Here is a 20,471-nt window from a genome sequence, read left to right as displayed (position 1 = left end):
TTGCCTTCTATGATAAAACAACTAGATTCGCGGATGAGGGAAGAACAGTGGATATCATTTGTCTTGATTTTACAAGCAAGGCTTTCAACACTGTCTCCCCCAAAATTCTTGTATCCAACTTTGGATGTTATGGTCTGGATGGGTGGACAACTAGATGGGTAAAAAACTGGGTCATTGAGCTCAGAGGGTAGTGTTAATGGGTCATACACTATTTGCTGCTAAGGTAGGCTGCTAAGGCTGCTAAGAAGTGGAGTACCACAAGGGTCTGTCCTGGGACCTTTCCTGTTTAACGTCTTTATCAATGACTTTGAAGAGGCAAGGATGTGCATTCTTATTACATTTGTGATGACACCAAACTGGGGAGGACAGTCGATACACTCAAAGGCAAGGTTGTCATTCAGAGGGACCCAGCAGGCTGTAGGAAAGGACTGACAAGAACCTTATGAAATTCAGCAAGGACAAATGCAAAATCCTGCACCTTTGGAAGAAATAATCCCTTGCAAAAATACAGGTTTAGCAGATGGCCTGGGGAACGGCAGTGCTGAAAAGGACCTGGGGATCTTGACAGAGGGCAAGCTGAACATGAGCCAGCAGGGTGCCCTGGCAGTAAAGAAGATCCAAAGCATCTTGGACCATATTAACATGAAAATAAGCAGTAGATTGAGGGAAGGGATTATATCCAGCACTCAACACTCATTGCACTGCATCTAGATTACTGTGTCCAGTTTTGGGCCTCCCAATACAAGAAAGACATTGACAAACTGGAATGAGTTTCAGTGGAAGTACACTAAAATGGTCTGGTGCTGGAACCACTAGCCAGGAGAGGAGAGGAGAGGCTGAGAGAACTGGGCTTGTTTAGCCTGCAGAGAGCAGGCTTCAGGGGGACCTAACAGCACTACTCCTTCAAGTAACTACAAGAAGGTTATCAAGAAGACAAAGTAAGGCTCTTTATGACGGTGCGTGGTGCGAGAAAGAATGGTGATAGGCATAAACTGAAAAAAGAGAGGTTCTGACTGGATATGAGGAGAAGCTTTTTCCCCATGAGAACAGTCAAACACTGAAACAGGTTGCCCAGAGAGGCTGTGCATTCTCCATCCTTGGAGGTTTTCAAAATCACACTGGGTAAACAAACTGAGCAGCCTGATCTGACCTCCTAGCTGGTGCTGCTTTGGACAGGCAGTTGGACTACAGACCTATGGAGGTCCCTTCCAACCTGAATTATTCAGTGATCCTATGATTCTAATGCATATACCTTTACATTCTGATTTGTTCAGAGGACAATAATTAGGCATGTACTTCTATTATGTACCTATACTAATTAGTATTATAGTAATAAAAATGTCAAACATTATAATGTACCTATTTTAGATAATGGTCCTGTCAAAAAGGATCTATCTGGTCAAGGAATTATATCAGACAATAGTCAGGATGACCAATCCAAGGTATGTAATCTGATTTTAACTTCCACTATATAAATATGCATTAATTAAAATCTTCTCATTAAGCTGCAGAACAGGGATACCATTTTATCATTCTGATTTCATTTATAGACCTTACTGCAATCATTTTCTGTATGAAATATGAAAACAGACTTCATTATAAAAAGCTGTTGTTGTGTATGTTGGTTAAAACTGTACATATTGTTAGAATTATATGTAAATATCTCATTAAATCTCACATTTATGTAAGATCTACTGCTTTCTATGTCATTTCTGAGTTAACAAAAATGTATTTGTGATCCTACTGGTGCCAAACTGCTCATTCATTCCCATGACAAGGTTTCTTTTCTTTGCATTCATAAGTACTTAATTCTACAAGTGATCTCGGACTTTATTGATCTTGACTGAAAAATACTTCAAAACCTAGGAAACAGCAAGATTCTGGTAACACCAATCAAGTTAAATGCTGCCATAGAAGACTTAAGTTTGAATCTTTTCTTAAGCTGGCAGAAAGCAAAAAGTCAGTTGCAGTACAGCAGTGAAAATCAGAATAAGCTTAGAACCAGGCGACTTAATTTTTATCTCTTGGCCTTCATACCCTTTGTTTCTCAACCTCACTTCTGTCTACCATTTTTGTTGGTGCAATGATGTTCAGTTGGAGGCTTCAGTTAAATTAGGCCTTCTTTACATCAGCTGAAACTATTGCTCCTTAATAGGTAATACAATAAACATTAAATATAATTAAATAAATGAATATAATATAGAATCATATATTTTTAACAGTGAGTGCTGTGAACATTCTCAGCATTAGTCTTTCATGTTCTTTTACCTGCACTCTTCCACAGCTCTCTGTACGTGCCCAGCTTGGTGCTGCATCACAGAAATTGTTGAAGAAAGGAAAAAGTATTCCCGACGAATTGCTAATTGACATCCTGTTGGAAGCCATTAAGTATGAAATTGTGTAGCTTTGTTTCTCGGTTATTTAGAATGTAATTATCCAGTTTGTAGGTCCATGTCCACCTATTTCTCTTTATTGAGTATTTTATTGGAACACTGGCATATTCTACTGGGAAAGTGAGCTAATCAGCAAAGCTAGTTAATGCTCATTTTAAAGCAGTTGAATCTAGCCCTAAATTATACAGACATAATTGTACAACACTGATGGTAAATACAAAGTACACATGACTAGCACATAGTCATTAAGTATAACTAATGTCTTTATTTTGCTGTACATTCATTAGTAGAAAGCTATTCAGCATGTGCTAATATTTTTCTTTTAATTTTCGTGTGAGATGCATAATCCAAGCATCTGTACTTTGGCAGTTAGGTTTATTTGTTTTTGTCTATTCTTGCGTGACAGAAAATTGTCTCATCTGCCCTGATGTGCAATTAGTACTTTAAGTTCCCAGATGAGTATCACTAAAGTTTTACTACTCCCATTAGTACTTTAAAGTTATGAAGCAGATTTTACTACAGTGCAAAAGTTAGCAGAGGAAAATAGTGAAATTCATCTCTGATCACAGTTTATATAGAGATTGGTTTTGAAAACTTCATCAAGACAGCAAAAATTGTTCTGTTTTCTTCACTTTTAGTTGTATTTCATGTTATCTTCTCATTGGAAAGCTATTGCTTTGCAGTTTTAGTTTTAATGGTCTTCATATTTGTTATTTGTCAAGATATTAAATATACTGAATTCAGAATGAAAGACTGCTAGGGCAAGTTCTTCTTTAGGTGTTCTTATTATTATGCTGTGATTTCACTGTATAATTCTGGCTCTTCATTTACATTTAGCCAAACACCACCAGAGAAGGGCTGGATTGTGGATGGATTTCCAATGACAATAAATCAGGCAAAGCTACTTGAAAAAGCCTTTTCAGGGATTGATCCAGACAAAGCGGATGCAAAAGATGAAAACTCTGGAAAGCTCTTATTGGTTGCAGATCCCACAGACCCTAACAAACCATCTGTCCCCTCACCTGTGTTTGATTTTTGTATATTATTGGATATATCAGATACCACAGTACTGAAACGCATGGCTAACTTGAAATGTGAGTTTCTGACTACCTTTAAATAAGTTAAGTGACAAGCAGATTCTGATAAAAGGGGAAAATTAACATTGCTATAATACTGAAATGACTAAATCTCTCGAAGTTTGTTGTGAGTACTTTGCAACATAATAGTGAGTTGCATATTTTCATTAAAAATATAAAGTATATAATACATATAATACATACCATATTATATTTATATATAATATATAGTATTATAGTAATTATTTTGCACATATTATTTATTATATTTTTATAATTTATATATTATGTAAATATAATACATATAATATGTATTATATGTATTTTTATATGTATTTTTTATATATATATAAAATAAACTTGAAATTCTTGTTAATTTAAAGAGCTTGTGTTGCCAAAACACTTTGAAAATGTGATAATACATGATATAATTGCAGGAATCCAAAGAGAATATATTTCATAAGATGTAATGTGGTGATAGAAGGAGTCAAAAGAACAAAAAAGATATCAGAAATATATGAAATTGGGCTAATTCTAACCAATTAAAGGGGTTTTTTTTAATCTAGAGAAGACTCAGAGAGAGAGGATACCTGATCTTCAGATGCAATGGAATATCTGTCCATTGTTGACTGGGAAAGGAATAAATAGCTTGAGTTTCTTCAGGGAAAATTCAGATTAGACTGGGAAAACCCCTTCTAATTGTAAGAATAATTAACCCTGAAATAGTCTACTCATGTGAATGTCTCATCTCTACCTCTGGAAAACTCTAAGATTGCAAAGCATCCATCAGGATTGTTAGTGCTATAATTAGTTCTGCATTCAACCAGGGGACGAGGCAAGACGGTTTCTTCAGGTTCTTTCCAGCTCTGTTTTGTATTTCAGTGATTTTCTCTGACTTTTCTTTTTGTAAGAAGTTTGGCATCCAATTTTTAGGTGAAAAAATGTAAGATGAAAGAATTGAAATGTTTCTTTTAATAATTATTTTATCTAAGGCCTATAATTAGACTACATAGTTACTTTTTTTGACATATGCTCATATATGCTGTTTCACACAGCAGATAAATCAAAGTCATCTCAAATCGAACAGGAGGACAACAATCAAACTTCAGATGCCGAAATCCAAGAAGAGAAGACTGACTTAGCCAGGGACCAGATGCTACATAGGTATGTTATATGAAGTACAATAAAGTTGCTTCAGTCGGATGTTTAGCCTTATAATCAATCTGAACCTCACATGTGACCCATGATGATACTGACATGCCTACCGTTAAGACTGTACTTCAGAGTTTCTCTGACATGAAACTTAGAGGTATTTTCATTCTTGACACAATATAAATAATCCTACAAGATAAAACTTTATGTTTTTCCTTTTCCAAAATATAAGAAGATTTTCTTATTCAAATATGTATTGAATGAACTACATACACATATGTGTGTGTGTGTGTGTGTGTGTGAGAGATGTAATGTGTAAGGTGATTGCCCTTTGTGTGAAATGCACTTGGTCTGAGTTACAGATTTCCTAAAATGGATATCTTCCACTATTATATTTATAAAAAAAGTTTTGTATTTTTTTGTTGAATCATTAGATATTTGAATTTACATAAAGAGGAAAATCAAGAAAACATTTGTTTCTAAGTAATCGATATTGTTGATTGTTTTAGACTATCATATTATTTAAGACTATCATTTATTATTATTGTTTTAGTTGTGATAAAAGAAAATATAGGTTTAACTTGTGACAAGAAAAACTAAGATACACTAGTATAGACTAAGAAGTCTATACTTCTAAAAATAGGATTTGGGAAATTTTCCTATATTAAATATAAAAAGGTTGATGTGCGTGGAATACTATTTGGCTGGATTTGTTTTAATATTAGATTAGATTTTTTTTTATTACTTTTGTTTATTGGTTAGGCAAAATGTTTTATTTTCCTGCGGTTATTTCAGTAGTTACATTGATATAATTTTTGTAGAATTTCAGGCTTTCTAGACACATGGCCAAAATTAGAGAAATGGTTTTCAATCCGTCAAAATATTCTAGTGAAAGTCAATGCAGAAACTGAAGAAAGTCTTTTGTGTAAAACAGTAAAGGAAATCCTTACGGAAGAAATTGCCAAAAGACAGAATAGAAGTAAGTTTTTCAGTTCCTACTTTTTACATTTCAGTAAGAAAATTCTTTGTTGTTTATAATTAAAACTAATAATTAACATATAAAACTGCATGAAAACACTGGCCATTTGCACTGGCCCTGAGAGATGTTGCAGATTTCTGAGTCAGTGATAGAGTTTTTATTCATGCTGCAGATATTTATGTATATAAACAAAATTATTTTCTACATGCAAAATATTGTCATGTAATTTTATTTGAATATTTTCTTGGCAAAGCTCAGAATAGCTTTGCAGAGGCAAATATGTTTCCTCTGATAAGTGTACTTTTATCATTTTGACAATGGAAAATTATTTTAATGGTATAAATGGTAAGGTTTTGATTTGGATCAATTAAAAAATAATGACTTTTATATACTAATATGTAAAATTAATATAGTCTGGTTTTATTTCACTTTTATACATGTAATTAATTACGTATAAGCCGTATAAATTGGATCCAAATTCTTTGAAATTCAGTGGTATAAGGTTGGAGAAATGTAATGGTGTGACTCCCTTTTCAAACTGCTACAATTTAATGTTAAAGAGCACATTTCTCCAGTTTCTCAAATATAAATGGGCACATTAATTTTATAGATTCATTCAAATTAATTTAAATATATGAAAAAAGTACACAGTAAATGTTTGTTGTTTTTACAGATATTGTATAATTTACTTCTACTGTTGGTTCAGAAGCTATAGGGTGATTCATGTATTAACTTTACCAAATTCTATGTGATTTGTTGAAATTATTTTGAAGAAAAAGAACTAGAAAAATTAGAATCTGAAAAGAAAAAGCAATTTTCTAAACCTTTACCCCAAGCTAAAATTGTGGCAATTGTAGAAAATAAAAACAAAGAAATGGAATCACTCCCCCAAGAAAGAGGACTATCCCCACAAAATCCCACAAAAATTCTCAGAGGTTTGTCAGTCATAGTGGAAACACTTTTCTTCATGTTTTGCAATTAAGCATTAGAAATAAGAATTGCCAAAATATAAAATAGCCGAAATATAAAACGATGACCTTGAGAAAAATGAGAGCCTATTTCCTGCTGGATAACTGCCCTGGAACTCAGAATTTTTCTATTACCTTTTTACCTTTTCAAAGGATATGGACCAGTTTTACATAATATTAAAGATTTTGAGAAGAGGTTTTAAAATATTTAAAAGAAAGAGTCAGTTGGACATATTTATAATCTCTGAAGTAAATGATTATTAAATCCAGTCCTTTTCTTCTGGTTTAAATTTTACAGCTAGCATCGTTACCACATGGGATAGCATAGTGACAGTATAGGAAAGACTGACCTGCCATTATCAACATATACTATTTTATCACCAACAGCTTAAAAACATGGATAACTCAGTGTTATTGACATCTCTTTTGCTGTGTCAATATTGCATTTTTCCTCTTAAGGACCCTTTTCCTCTTAATGAACTCTAATGAGTTCATTCAGAAAAGGGCAGAATCATCTAAAAATAAAAAAGTAAAGAAAGATTAAGTATCCTGTGGAAAAGATGCATCAAGTAAATCATGTTAAGTAAACATTTGAATCACCAGGTTTTATGCTGGCAATTGTTCAAAGAACCTCTTGATATATTGGCCACCAAAAAAACAGTCAGTATTAATTAGTTGGAAAGGTACTCTTAACTGTAAAAATTTAGACTACTATTCCTGCAAAAGGCTGCCATTTTATCAAAATTTCTTTGAAGTAACACACCTGGCAGATAATTGGATGGAGTGTTTTTGAAGAACTACCTGACTTGAATAGTTTTTTTCATGTGTTTGATATAATTCATGGCCCCACTGGAATCAGTGGCAAAATTCCTGTTGATGCAAATGAAGTCCATATTTTCTGGTTAGAATTCAGCTCTGCTGTAGAAGTACTGTAAGGACTACTTACTCCCTGTGGAAAAGTTCTCTCTCTGGTTAGTTAATAATGCCTAATTTCATGTTTGAGTTGATAGATTCCATGCTGTCCTTCACTATTAGGTTAATATGAGCAAAACAGCAGTATGAGAGTATATATTAATGTCAGACATCAATAGGATTCTGGGAGTCATATGGCAAAGGGAAATACAGAGATTAGTTCTCAAAATATTTAGCAGAAGTACTCTTGGAATATTTTATTTGGCTGATAGTTTATGTTCTTTTTATCACCCTACATCAGGACTAAGATATGCAGTTGTTGCATTGAAGCACTCAGCAAGACAGTGTTTTTCAAATGCAGATTTGTCACAGTTAAAAGCAAGTAAACCAAGAAATAGCTTTACTTTAAATATTAAACTTCTTTCAACAAAAAGGATAAGACTTACAACAGTGGTTTGATGCAAGCCTATTTATTTTCTCTGAATATTTTTAAATTCACACCAGAATTGGCTAGAATTCATGCACATGATTCTAAGCAATTAATTAACTTCACATTTAACCTGGAAGTTTAGTTGCTGTAGGGTCCTTTTATAGTCACTGAAGAGAATTTAATATCTTTCCAGAGGTCAATTCAGATCGTAAGGCTGAATCATGCTCTGGAGCTGCTAACTATGTTCAGTATTATTTTGCTATACTTTAGGTTCCTCTTTTACCAAGTTTAGGACAGATTCTCCTCCCAAAGTAGTATGGATGCAGGCTGCACGTAATTGTTCTCATAGGGCTCAATTTGACCCCCATGTCTTTTACATTTAGGGGTGAAAGGTAGACTTATTTCATCTGACTCAGCTTAGATGCTTCAGGGAAGGCTTCATCTTACTGTTTCTTCTTGCTGCCAGTTTTCTTATGGATTTTTCAGATTTTCTTTCAGCTACCAGGGTTAGTTTTTTTGCTTGCTTCTCTACCAAATGATCTTTTCTCTCTCTTTTTCTTTTTCCCTAGCTTTTTCCTTTTTTTCCCCTCTTTCCTTTTATGCTATGCATCATCTTTCATACTTCTCAGCTTTTCCTTAGTGTAAGGTTTGTTTTCCATTTTAGGCCAGATTTAGGTCAATTTATCTGGTTGTTTATTCTTCAGTATTTGATTTTCTTGATGCACTCTCTTCCAAGCCTTGGTGCATGGAAACTGTATGTGCTTATATTCCTTCTCGAATTAAGCAGGGAGTCCTTGAAATCATGATAGTTGTAGTGAATCTCAGAATTATAACAATACCATTGACCTTGATTTACCTGGTAGATAATGTGCTTCGTATTTATACATAACAATTCATTATCTTCCTGCTTCTCTCACAGTGATGGCTTTAGAAAAGTAACAATCCTGCAAAATATAGCTTAGCTGAAAAGTGATTGTGTAACTATGGCATCACTGATTTGATCAGTATGTTTTTTGATGAACAATACATTTGAGCTTGTCAGAGTAGCATAGATGTCTACTTCTGTTTATTTACACTTAAAATACATTTGAAGGTACTAATTATACATTCATATACAAGGCTCTGTTGAAGAAAAATCACCAGGCAAAAAGCCTTCACAAGCCACATCTGAAGATCTACCTCCACCTATTCCTGTGAGACCACCACTAATTAAACCAGGATCAGATGAGTGGGTCTATGTAGATGAACCACTTCCCAAGGTACATTCATTCATGGTTAGATACTAGAGTATGTATTTTTCTCAATATTTTATAACATATTCTACCTAAACTTTTTCTGTCATTACAAAATATTTTCTTCAATATTTCCAATATATAAAAGTTGAAAGAGACACTAATATTGTATTACAAATATCTAAAAATACAAATAGCAGCTGTTACTAGAATGTTATGCCACAGAGAAGCAAACACTGTTTAAAATGTTGGAGTTTGGTTTTGGGTAAATTCCTCACCATGATGGTGATGAATAGTATGTGGATGCCAAAATAATAAGACTTTTTAATATTATGAAATATAAACCTAGATTTACTAGAACTTAAGCCCATTTACCCAGTTTCCTGTCTCTGACAATGGCCTGTTGTGGATACCTGGGGAAAGAATGTAAGAACAGGGTAAGTATGCATTGGTTTTTCTCCTAGGATACTCTAATATGCTTTCCCCAGGACACCGCTCTAGCTTCCAGCAATCTGAAGTTTAGGGGTTTCCTGAGATGATTTTATATCTGCATCTTTGTGTTTAGTAGCTCTCAATAGACTTCTCCGTGATTTTATCTAGTTGCTTTTTTGAAGTAATTTACATTTTGGTCTCCATTGTATGTCCTGTAAAATTACACCCTTTCTGAAAAATTATTTCTCTTTCTTTGCTTTAAACCTATTGTCTGAAAGGGTCATTGGATGACCCTAGTTTTTGTATTGTGAGATGCAATGAATAATAATTCTGTATTCACTCTCTGAAGGTACTTAAGATGTTACATAGATCTATCACATCTCCCTTCTTCATGCCCTCTCAGTGTTGCTTTTCCAGTCCAGTCATAATCTGTTAAACTCTCCTCATGTGGAAGCAGTTAAATACATTGGATCATGACTGTTGCCTTCTGTCTGTCTGTCTGTTCTAGTTCTACTGTAAATTTTTTGAGATGGGGAGCTGGGACTGCATGCAGTGTTTGAGAGTGGATTTGAGAAGAGCACAATGATGTTTTGTATTTTGTTCTGTAATTCCATTCCTAACATTTACCCATTTTGCCTTTATGACTGCAGTTAGCTTGCATATTCTTTACATCTCTTTCTGAGTAACTGAAGTTCATAACTCAATATGTTGGGTTCCCTCTGGCCATGGGCTTTATTTTGCATTTCGTGACATTCAATCAGTCACTTTTGCAACACTCGACAGTCAGCTTTTATTTTTACCATTTTGAACAATTTTGTACCACCAAACGTTGTTACCTAACTACTCATCCTTCTTCCTTTCATTTATGAGTGTATTAAAAAACATAGATATCAGCAAAATTCCACTGGGACTTCCCATTCATTGTGAATACTGCCATTTTCTCCTAAGAAAATGCATTATATGTTGGTACGGTATATATAATCAGTTGTAAATAGGTCAGAAGAAATACACAGAGAAAGAAATCGATAAGTAACATGATTTCCTGAAATAATATTTCTTATATTTGCTAATGATACAGCAAAATGGGTTACCAAGAAATGTATCAATTAATTTTGATGTTTTTAAAAATAATTCACAGGAGATACCTGATTTTTTAGTACCTTACTGGGAAATGGTAGAAAATGCATATGTAAATACCATCAAAACTATACTTAGATGCCTAAGGGATGAACAGCACTCTGGGATTTATTACTTAGCAAATACTAGGTGAGTAGAAATAGCAGTTTATTACCTTAATATTAATATTTTCTATTTTTCCTCTGACATTCTATATGTCTTTTAACACTAAAATTATTATCACAATTCACAGAAAAAATTTCCAGGATTATCTGAAGCGTCCAGATCTTAAACAGGAGTTTGTATCTCAGTGGCAATCAGATTTTAATTCAATTCCTGATGACCTGTGGGAAGATGAGGAAACAAAAGCAGAACTACACCAAAGAGTTACTGTAAATAAGCGGCAAAAGTTATAATACACCCTGAAGTATTATCTGCCTGTATACCAGATTGGTGTAATAAGAATGATATTGTCATTTAAATTCTTTATTTTTTACCGCTCCTCTAAAACTATTTCAGTTCCCCTTGTACATAAAGGGATAATTCACAATTATTCCTTTGGTTTTTGGCCATATCTTTCTTATGTTTTGCTTCTTTTTTTAGATTGTACTGTGGTATTCTAGCACATCATAGAGTAAATATTTCTCTGCCTTCTTTGTCTTTACATTTTATGGTTTTCAGAACTTACCTTGGCCTACCTTGGCCCTGCATATAACAACACTCCTGTCTTCCTGTCTTGTGGCATACAGGTCTGCCGTGCCATTTCCATGCAGAGATGGCGATTGGGAACAGAGGGTTTGCATACATGTATGCTTAATAGGTCCCCAGTGCTGTCAGTGAGCCACATAATGTTGCTATTAGATATAGTCACTAGTTGAAAAACCTTTAGCTATAAAAAATCATCCACATTAAAGAAAAATGGAATGGACCTATGCCAATTGGAAGAATATTTGAACACTGACGTAATTTCCTCAGAATTTATCACATTGCAAGTCCCTTTAGGGTATTCTTCTTGTAATTGCATCAGCTAGCAAACCGTTCAAGCTGAAAGTTTTTGGTAGTGTTGGGAGTGTAGCTGTTCGTATTCTCACTTCTTTTTCTAGATTAGATAAGTCTTTCTGCTGGGGGAAAGCAAGGCAATCTAGTATGGTCTTCTTCCTACTCATTCATCTCATACATTTGGATTCTTCTGTCTGGCACATTTGTAAAGCTACTTTCTGTAAGCTCTCTGTAAGCACAAAATACATAACTCTTTGACCAGGCTTTGACCTTTATAGTAATGAGGAAAAAGCCCTAAATGGGAAGGTTCCTTAGCCACAAGCACAAATATAATTTAAAATAATAAATATAAAAAGATACTTTTCTCTCACAGTTATTTCTTATATATGATTTTGTAATTTAGGACCTGAGAAATCGTCTCTGGGATATCTGTGGTAACAGAAGGGAAGAAGCTGACCAGGAACGTACTGATATCATGAATGATGGCTGGTTACCTGATCATAAGGGGATTGCAATGAACCATTTTTTTTCTCTTATGCAGGTATGGTGTGGAGCTGTTCTACTAAGTCTGCAATGGAAGAAGATAATGAATTAGATTTGATTTAGATTTGGAGGACTATAATCCTCAGAGGAGTTTCATGTGGTTAGCTCTAAATAAGTGAGGGATCAAGAATTAGATAAGCAGATGTCCATGCCTCTTCTGAATTAAACTAGATAGCTAGAAAAGAAAAGTAAATAACATTCCATATATTTAACCATTTTGTGGCAGAAAAGGTTAAGACAAATACCATTGTTATTGTCCAAAACCCTCAAATTTTCAGTTTGTAATATATAGTGCTACTTTTGGCAGTTTATCCATCCAGTGAATCAGCTGAGTTTTGTAACAAAAATGTCAGATCTGTTTATCCCTTTGTGATCATATTGACATCTGCTCTTAATTTGGTTAAATTATATAATTCGCTGCTGTTACAGGGCCACTGGCTATTAAAGTTGTCCTGTATTTCCCATAACAAGAAATTATTTCAGTGACAACTTCACTAATGTAGCTTGAAATGTTACTTACCGACCGATCTGAAAATCTGCCAGGAATGGTTGTGCAGAAAGTGATGTGTTGTTGTTCTTGAGAAAACCTCTTAAAATTTGACACAGCTTTCAGACATTAACTTGAAAGCTTTCAGAAATCTGTCTTCACTTAGTTGGCCCTCACCTTCCCCACATTCAGCCTTTCCTCTCATTCAGCCAGACCGTGGGTTACTTCAGTTTGTGAATTAAAGAAAGATTTTCCTGTGATGGCCCTTCTAGGTGCTTCAGCTGGGATCAGGGTCAGGGCTTTAAAACGGAATAGAAAAGCTTTTTTGTATGCTGAGTGACATTTCTGTTAAAGGTTTGGCAGCTCTAAAGAAGATAATGAAAACTGTGCTTTAAACATGTGAAATGCCATGTTACGCTAATGTGCGTGAAAAATCTGGCCCAAGCAGCTTAAATTGGCCTCCCTGGCCTTCGTTCTCCGTGTTATTTTACATGCTTACTAAATGGGGGAACCACTCCCTAATCTCACATGAGTGTTCTAATAATTTAAGCAGTGTTTGTGAAGTATTCAGTTGCTATAGTGAGGAAATATTAATTCTATTTTCAAAGAGTCTAAATAATGCCCTAAATAAAGACTAAGGTCACTGACTAAACAAAGAGGTCTAAATATGAAATAACTGCTGACTAAATGAGCAACATGCATCCTGTAATTGTTGTCTGTAAAAAGATAGTTATATGATTATGTATTTAAAAACTATATCTTATATGCATAAAGGAGCAAAATTAAAGTAATATTGCTGAGCTCAAATTGTTCATTATGAATCTAGTTTCACCTGTCTTCTGTGGATAAAGAGAATAGCCGGTTAAAATTACAAACATGCATATTAACCTTATGTAATGTGTATGTTTTTTCCTAAAAAAAAAAAAAGTAAAGCAGACAATTTTTTTTTTTACTTTAGTATATATTCCCCAAAATAAATGAATTATTAATGCTAAAAACTACAAAACTAAAAATATTACTACACCTTTATGTTATGGCTTTGTTTGAGAAACAGCCAAAAAATATCTGGTTCTCTGGTCTTAAGCTCTCCTTCTGTGGGTTTTTTTGTGGAAAGTTACATATATTCCCCAGGTGCCTCTGTTACTGTATAAAAACATATATTTGTGTAAATTCCGTTTAACAAGGTCTGAACCTTAGCAAGGTTATATCAGATTTCTTTCCAGCTTTCTCTGTGTACGCTGTCATACTAAAAGTTGTTTTCTCTGTAACTTATGGATAAGTGCTGTTTTACACCACACAGTTTTATCCTTCGTTTTGTGAATGTGGTTTTGTGCATTTTCCCATGAATATTTAGTACTGTTTTGTCAGTTAGAAACAAACACCCTGCTGTATCAATAAATCAAAACATGACAGGTGTTAAATGTTTTTTTGAATCTCACTTGATTTCTCCTAAGAGGAGTCACACAAATTTAGGTGTGTAATGTGTGTTGAATTCTTCGGTCTAGAGAAACTGTATTGCTTTTTAAATTTTTTTCTCCATCACTTAACACTTTTTAGTTCGGATTACAAAAGATTTTTAATTATTTTGAACAAAAAGATCACTTTAATTTGGGGGTAGTGATAGACTTGCTAGCATAGAAATACATATACATCAAAATATATTGTACTTAAATTGAATGTATCAAATAGTATTTATTGTAAGGAATTTCCCTGTTTTTAACCCTTAGAAATACCTGAGTGAAAATTGAGAATTCTAATTTGAAAGACATTATTAATACAAGTTGAAGTATGCATTAAATACAGTCTAAATACTCAAACAAATATGTTTGTTATTCTCCCTCAAAGGGTCTTATGATTTAGAGTTGTTTTTGCTAGCATGTATTTAAAAATATAACAGAAAGTTTTTGTTCTGTCCTGTTTTTAATATCAATCTGTCTGTCTTTTCTTCTTGAGGTTGAAGTGGATCGTTTCCAGGATACAAAGAGACTTCTTCATGACTATTATAGGGCGATGGAAGGAAAAATCCCAACAGATGGCAGTCAAGATTTTACTAGAATTCCATTGTTAGATATTACTGATTTAGAGCAGAAAGAAGATCAAGTCAAATCAAGAAGGTAAAAATACATTATTAAATTATAAAAATATCAATGTACAATGCATTGATAGATTTGTGGGTATATTTCAAAGGACAGGTAAACAAGAATTTTTAACTAGGCATTATAGTCAAATGATGAATCTTAAATCATCTTATAGATTTAATTTATCAATGATTTTTGACTGATCTACCTACATCAAGTCCACTAATACACGTCTGAATTATCAAACATTTTGAAAGCTTAGAAAGAAATGTGCTAGAGAAATGTTTCCTACTTCGCCCTGCTTTGCTGACAGTTTCCAGCACAATCCTCACATAAGTAAGTTAAACATTATTCTGGAACATTAACAGGTTTAAAATTGGCACAGACAAAGATAATTAAATGGATTATGGGCTGACAGATATAAATCAAAGCAGCCTAGAAAGATGCACAGAACTGAATGCAATATTCAGGATAAGGGATACTATCAAATAATTTCACAGTATTAAAAATGCCATCAATAATAACACCTCCAGATGCATTTTTTAATACTTAGAGTTCATTTAGAAACCATCTGAGTAATGGAGTTGTGCTTTTATCCCAGGTGGAATATACCAGCAGATCGCTCACTCGTTTGACCTAGTTAATAACAAATGGATAACATCTATTATTATTCCTTCTCTTATGCGGTTACACTAGCCAATTTTCTTGTCATCCACACATTTTACAACTACTGGCTGTAGAGAAAGTTCTTCCTTTTCCTGTTGCTATGGCTAATTTTGAAAATAGTGTTCTCATTCTTATTAACATATTCTACAATGTAGTTGTTAACTGTCACTTTACAAAAGATATCATGAACTATGCCTTGTATTTTATTTTTAAGGATTCCTCTAGTTTCTCGTAAACCGCCTTCACCAGATATAAGTACTACCAAGCCAAAAAGCAAGGGAACTCCACTGAAGTTTGTTAAGGATGAGAATTCTTCTGAAAATGTAGTGGCCACTTTGGGAAAAGACGAAAAACTAATTACTGATACATGGCAAACAGCAGTAACAGCAGTAGCAAATATGGTAAGAAATATTTTATTTACTCAAAGATTTGTGGGCTGGACAGTCAAGGCCTCCCATTCTGTACGCAGTCTAAGCACACAGCCTGTTCATTGTGTATCTCAATTTCATGCCTGTTACTCCACCAATGGTATTTTCATTGAATATGTTTCTGTTTTTATGAGGAAAGCAATAGAATCTCTGTAGTAACAGATCCCTAGAACGTCTCTGTTTATTTTTGACCCCTTCGTTCCATTACTGAGAAATATTTTGGACCTTTGCTCTATAAACTTACTTCTTCCACGATAAACTCTCCCCTTATCCCTCAATAGAAGCATGAGAAGAGGAACAAATTTTGTCCTCTGAAACAACTTTTGCTCAAACCTTATAAAACTTCAAAAACTATGGCCACATTCCATTATATATATAGCTAAAAGTAAATTAGGTAGGCTTTTCAAATGGCTGGTTTCTAGGTAAGCCTTTTCTTTTCTTTTGATCATTTTGAAACAAATGAATGTCTGCGCCCTTACAGTGTAGTTGTAGTCTTGCTTTGCATACTGTAGATTCATACTTTTCTCATCTTCCTAGAGTAGTTAGATAATGTGTTATGAGAATTAAAACAACCATCTTCCTCTGTCTTGCCATTTTGCTGTAGAATTTTATTTTTCCTAAATAATCAGAATGTAATCAATTTTAGGTAAAATATCTCCTTTGTTTTATATATGTACGTATGTATGTATCAACAAGTATTTGCAGGAAGTACAGGCTATTTAAAACAGTAGTTGTATAGTATTGATACTATGTGCTTGACTAAGTGTGCAAATATGATGTCAAGGTAACAGCTGAAATACAGTCTAAAGAAACAGAGGAAGAAAAGGAACATCAGCAGCTAGAACTGAAAGAAAGAGAACGTCTATCTTCTCAGACAATGGCAGGCAAAACTACTGGAAAAGATGGCAGAGATACCAAAAAGTTTTCTCCCAAATCAGCTACTAAAAAGAAAGGTATTTGAAATGCAGTGTTTTTAAAGACTGTGAAACTACTGAAATGTAAATATTTCAGTAATACAGAAAAAAGTAATGCAAAATATTTAATTCTGTTTTTGAAATGTCAAATGTAATATTTCATCGTGAAAAGCTGGTAGTGATAAAGGAAGGCAGAGGCCATTGAATGACAGTTGGGTGTATTAAATCATAAGCGTTATTATTTAGGAATAAATATTCTGAGTAGAACCAAGGAAGTAAATATTAATTTTTCTCCATGTGCTGTTTTGGAATTGAAGATTTAGAACTAGTTTATCAAATTAAATCAAATTCTGTTAAATTCTACCTACTTTCTATTATAATTTCCAGCCATAAGTCAAAATATTTGAAGCATTAAAATAAATTGTGAATATGGATAAAACAGCCAATATTCCAGTATATTTCTAAATGAATTTGTCATTAATTGTAGGAGCAGAGATCTATCAGGGTCCATCATTTTTATTTACACCATGCTATATAGTTATGTTATATATAAAGAACATAAAATCTAACAGCATATATAGATCTAACAAAGAACAGACTCCCATTGAAGTAGCTCTTTCACAAAGGCCTAGCAAGAATCTGTCCTGCCCTATTACTTTTTCACTGTACAGGTGGGAATACAAAATTTATTGGCCAAAGAGAAAAAGACCCAAAAGGAACCTATCTCTACCTAGTAATTCAGGCAGTCTGCTGGGAGAAGTCCTAGCTTGTGATGATGTTTATACACTTTTTTCATAAATATTTCCTTGAGCAGGTAGTGGTTTAAGTAACTTTCATTTCTTTCTGCAAAATGGCATCATTTCAATAGGAAGTGAGGACAGTAGCAAAGTAAGAGGGGGGCTTGAGCACTTGATGTTTGATGGTGGCCTAAAATCTAAGTATCCCATCTCCCGTGAGAAAGCTGTAACTGCAGAGTTATGTATAAAGCAGATGACTTTTTTCTTTGGCAGCCGTTTTATTTGCACTGTACTCTGTGCTATTGCTCTGGTTTGGTTGTGCTCGTAGCACACTGAGCAAAATATAGCCCTGAAAAGATTTTTCCACATGGACACCTGATCTATGAACCCAAGGCAGCCTTAGGTGTGTGCTTAGCTGCTCAATCCAGCCAAGGGAGTAGCAGATTCTCAGATTCCAAAATAAGCTTTATGATGAAAAATCAGCAGCTATAAACTATTATGTGGATTGCTTCTTGGGACTAAATCTCGTTTTAGATTTGGTACTAGATGACTTAACCTGAAATCACAAAGCTATAAAGTGACTGAACTGCAAATTAACCTCAGCTGTGCATCCCTTGTGATACGAGATGAAGCATTAACTGATGCTTGTTTTGATTTCATGCCAAATACGGCGTTACTTTAGTACTCCTGCAACAGAATTCTCTTAGTTACACCTATAAGCTAGTAACTGAGAGATACAATTTACCACATGTAATTTTATCACTTCTAGAATTGACCATTCGCTTTATGTTGACCTGATGTGTCATCCAAATGCCATTGGTTTTTTTCCATAACATCTACCTCTATCTACTCTTCTTCTAGAACAAGGCAGTTAGAAAGATCAATATTTTTGAATAATAGTGTTGTGACTGCAGAAATATTTTCATGCAACATTCAAAAACAAAATGGTAAAATACCTTTACAATATCTGTTCATAGCAGAGTAAGTTGAAATAAGCTGTAGTTCAACCCTACAAAAGCAGCCAATAGAGTGATTTAAAAAGGCATAAACTAACATACATCTTTTTTTCCTCCCTGACATTTTACAGTTTTCTTATCAATTGCAGTATTGTCCTTTTTACTGCTTTGATGGTAACCAATAATATTTAATAACATAGCATTTTTACTACAATTTGCTGCACTTGAATTTGCTCCAAAAAGAATATTTATCATTCAAAAGCGGTTTACTTATGTGCAGGTTGTCATAAATTAGTAGATTTTAAGGTCAAAGGGGTCATTTTGACCATCCAGTATCACAACAGAGGCATGCCTATTCAATCGTGTTTTTCCATTGAGAAATACATTTTAGGTTGTTATTTAACTGATTTTACTACATTTTTATATGCTGGAGTAGTTTTGTGTCATGTTAATCTTAGCATGTCATGCAGATGTAAATCAAATGCCTTGAAGAAATCTTAAGTATGTTATGTTGACACAGTACATCTGAGTAACCACATTTGTATTCTCATAAACAGTGATATCAAGTAAGGTAGAAAATGCCATTTTGCATTTCCAAATATGCACTATATTGTGAGTGTATATGTACAGATACACACACATCTCCAAAGTCCAAAGACTTTTAAAGGGATCTATTTTTTTGCAGGAGCACCTCCCCCTATACCAGTGGTTGAAGTAAGTGCTCCTCCTCTAACAGCAGAAGAATTAAAGAAACAAGAACTGAGACTTAAAATAAAGCAGGAATATTTTAGTGCCCTTGAACATGAAGGTATGTTACCATTTGGTTATTTACATTTGGGGGTGATCATTATTCCTAGTCTAGACATTGCAATAGTCAAAACTGTCCACAAACTCTTTTGGGGAAAATGGATGGATAAGTAAGAAAAAGGAGAGGAGAGAAAGGAGGACTGTCTGGAGAAACCAGGAAATTTTTTAAGAAGTAGTCATCAGTGATTTTGCGGTAAATATATTCTAAACTGAAGATAATGTTTTTCATTCTTCTTTTTGTTTCATTTCTTGTGTTTTTCCATGAATAAAAAATTATTCATCATGAGGGAGTAAGTTTGACATGAATGCTTAGCCACTCTTTGCTATTTGATGAATTGTTTTGATCTGGGGAAAAATTTGATGGTAATTAGATATTCCAGTGATGCTCTTCTCTCTGGGTCCCTCTTCCTTAGGCTGCACAGAATTCAAGTAACAAGACACAGGTTTTAGGTTTATTCTTCCAAACCCCTTTCTAGACAGTTCCAAAAGCTACGTACTGTTTAATCTTTCTGTCTGTCTTTCCCAATAACTTCAAACCCACTGGTCCATTTCAGCAAAAAGCAGATGTCTGAAAAACAGAATAAAAGCAGTCTCCAAGTTCGCTGAAAGCAGGATTTGAGTAAAAGAAAAAGACCTCATTCTCACTAAAGGGAAGATAGAACTTAGCTGTTATACACTCTGTTTAGCAGCGGTTGGCTAAGCATCAGCATGTAAATAGTTCCTTGGTAGGGCTATTTTTTGGCTAGTAGTTATTATGAAGAGTAGAGGACAAATAGCAGTTAATGAAGAAAACACAAATTCATAGGGCTTCTTTAGGCCCAATTCATACCAAATGCTTGTACACTTACCACTTTAAAAAAGGTTTAATCCCAAAGTAGCTTAAGAATAAATATTGTAAAAATTTGGGATAATGAGGAAAGGAATGGTTGTTACTTAAAGGATCATAATAGCATGAAGACAAATTTCAATGATTCAGTGATATGCTCTGTTTTCTTAAGGTTGTTTCTTCTTCAATTATATTTAACAAAAAAGTCAAGATAAGCGTGTAAGGAAGACTAAACCTGTTGAGCTATATTTCATAATGACACAGGCACAAAACTTGTTCATTTAAAGATTAGAGTTTCATTTGCAGTTATGGTAACTGGATTATGTATAGTTATACAGAT

At 33.9% G+C, this 20,471-nt stretch overlaps 1 protein-coding gene across 1 annotated transcript in view; it reads left to right on the top strand.

Moving 5' to 3' along the window:
• Nucleotides 1-20,471, top strand: part of SPEF2 (sperm flagellar 2) — a 62,762-nt gene that overhangs the window by 30,004 nt on the left and 12,287 nt on the right. The window contains 13 exon segments of the mRNA XM_067315405.1: nucleotides 1,369-1,442; nucleotides 2,285-2,388; nucleotides 3,231-3,487; nucleotides 4,525-4,633; nucleotides 5,443-5,600; nucleotides 9,030-9,169; nucleotides 10,713-10,840; nucleotides 10,944-11,082; nucleotides 12,093-12,230; nucleotides 14,673-14,833; nucleotides 15,678-15,864; nucleotides 16,676-16,844; nucleotides 19,184-19,306. Of these exon segments, the coding sequence (XP_067171506.1) occupies nucleotides 1,369-1,442; nucleotides 2,285-2,388; nucleotides 3,231-3,487; nucleotides 4,525-4,633; nucleotides 5,443-5,600; nucleotides 9,030-9,169; nucleotides 10,713-10,840; nucleotides 10,944-11,082; nucleotides 12,093-12,230; nucleotides 14,673-14,833; nucleotides 15,678-15,864; nucleotides 16,676-16,844; nucleotides 19,184-19,306 (1,887 nt within the window).

The sequence above is a fragment of the Apteryx mantelli genome, chromosome Z (assembly GCF_036417845.1).
Source record: "Apteryx mantelli isolate bAptMan1 chromosome Z, bAptMan1.hap1, whole genome shotgun sequence".
NCBI lineage: Eukaryota > Metazoa > Chordata > Aves > Apterygiformes > Apterygidae > Apteryx > Apteryx mantelli.
Note: the sequence above shows the minus strand (reverse complement) of the source record. Positions and strands in the feature narration are given on the sequence as shown.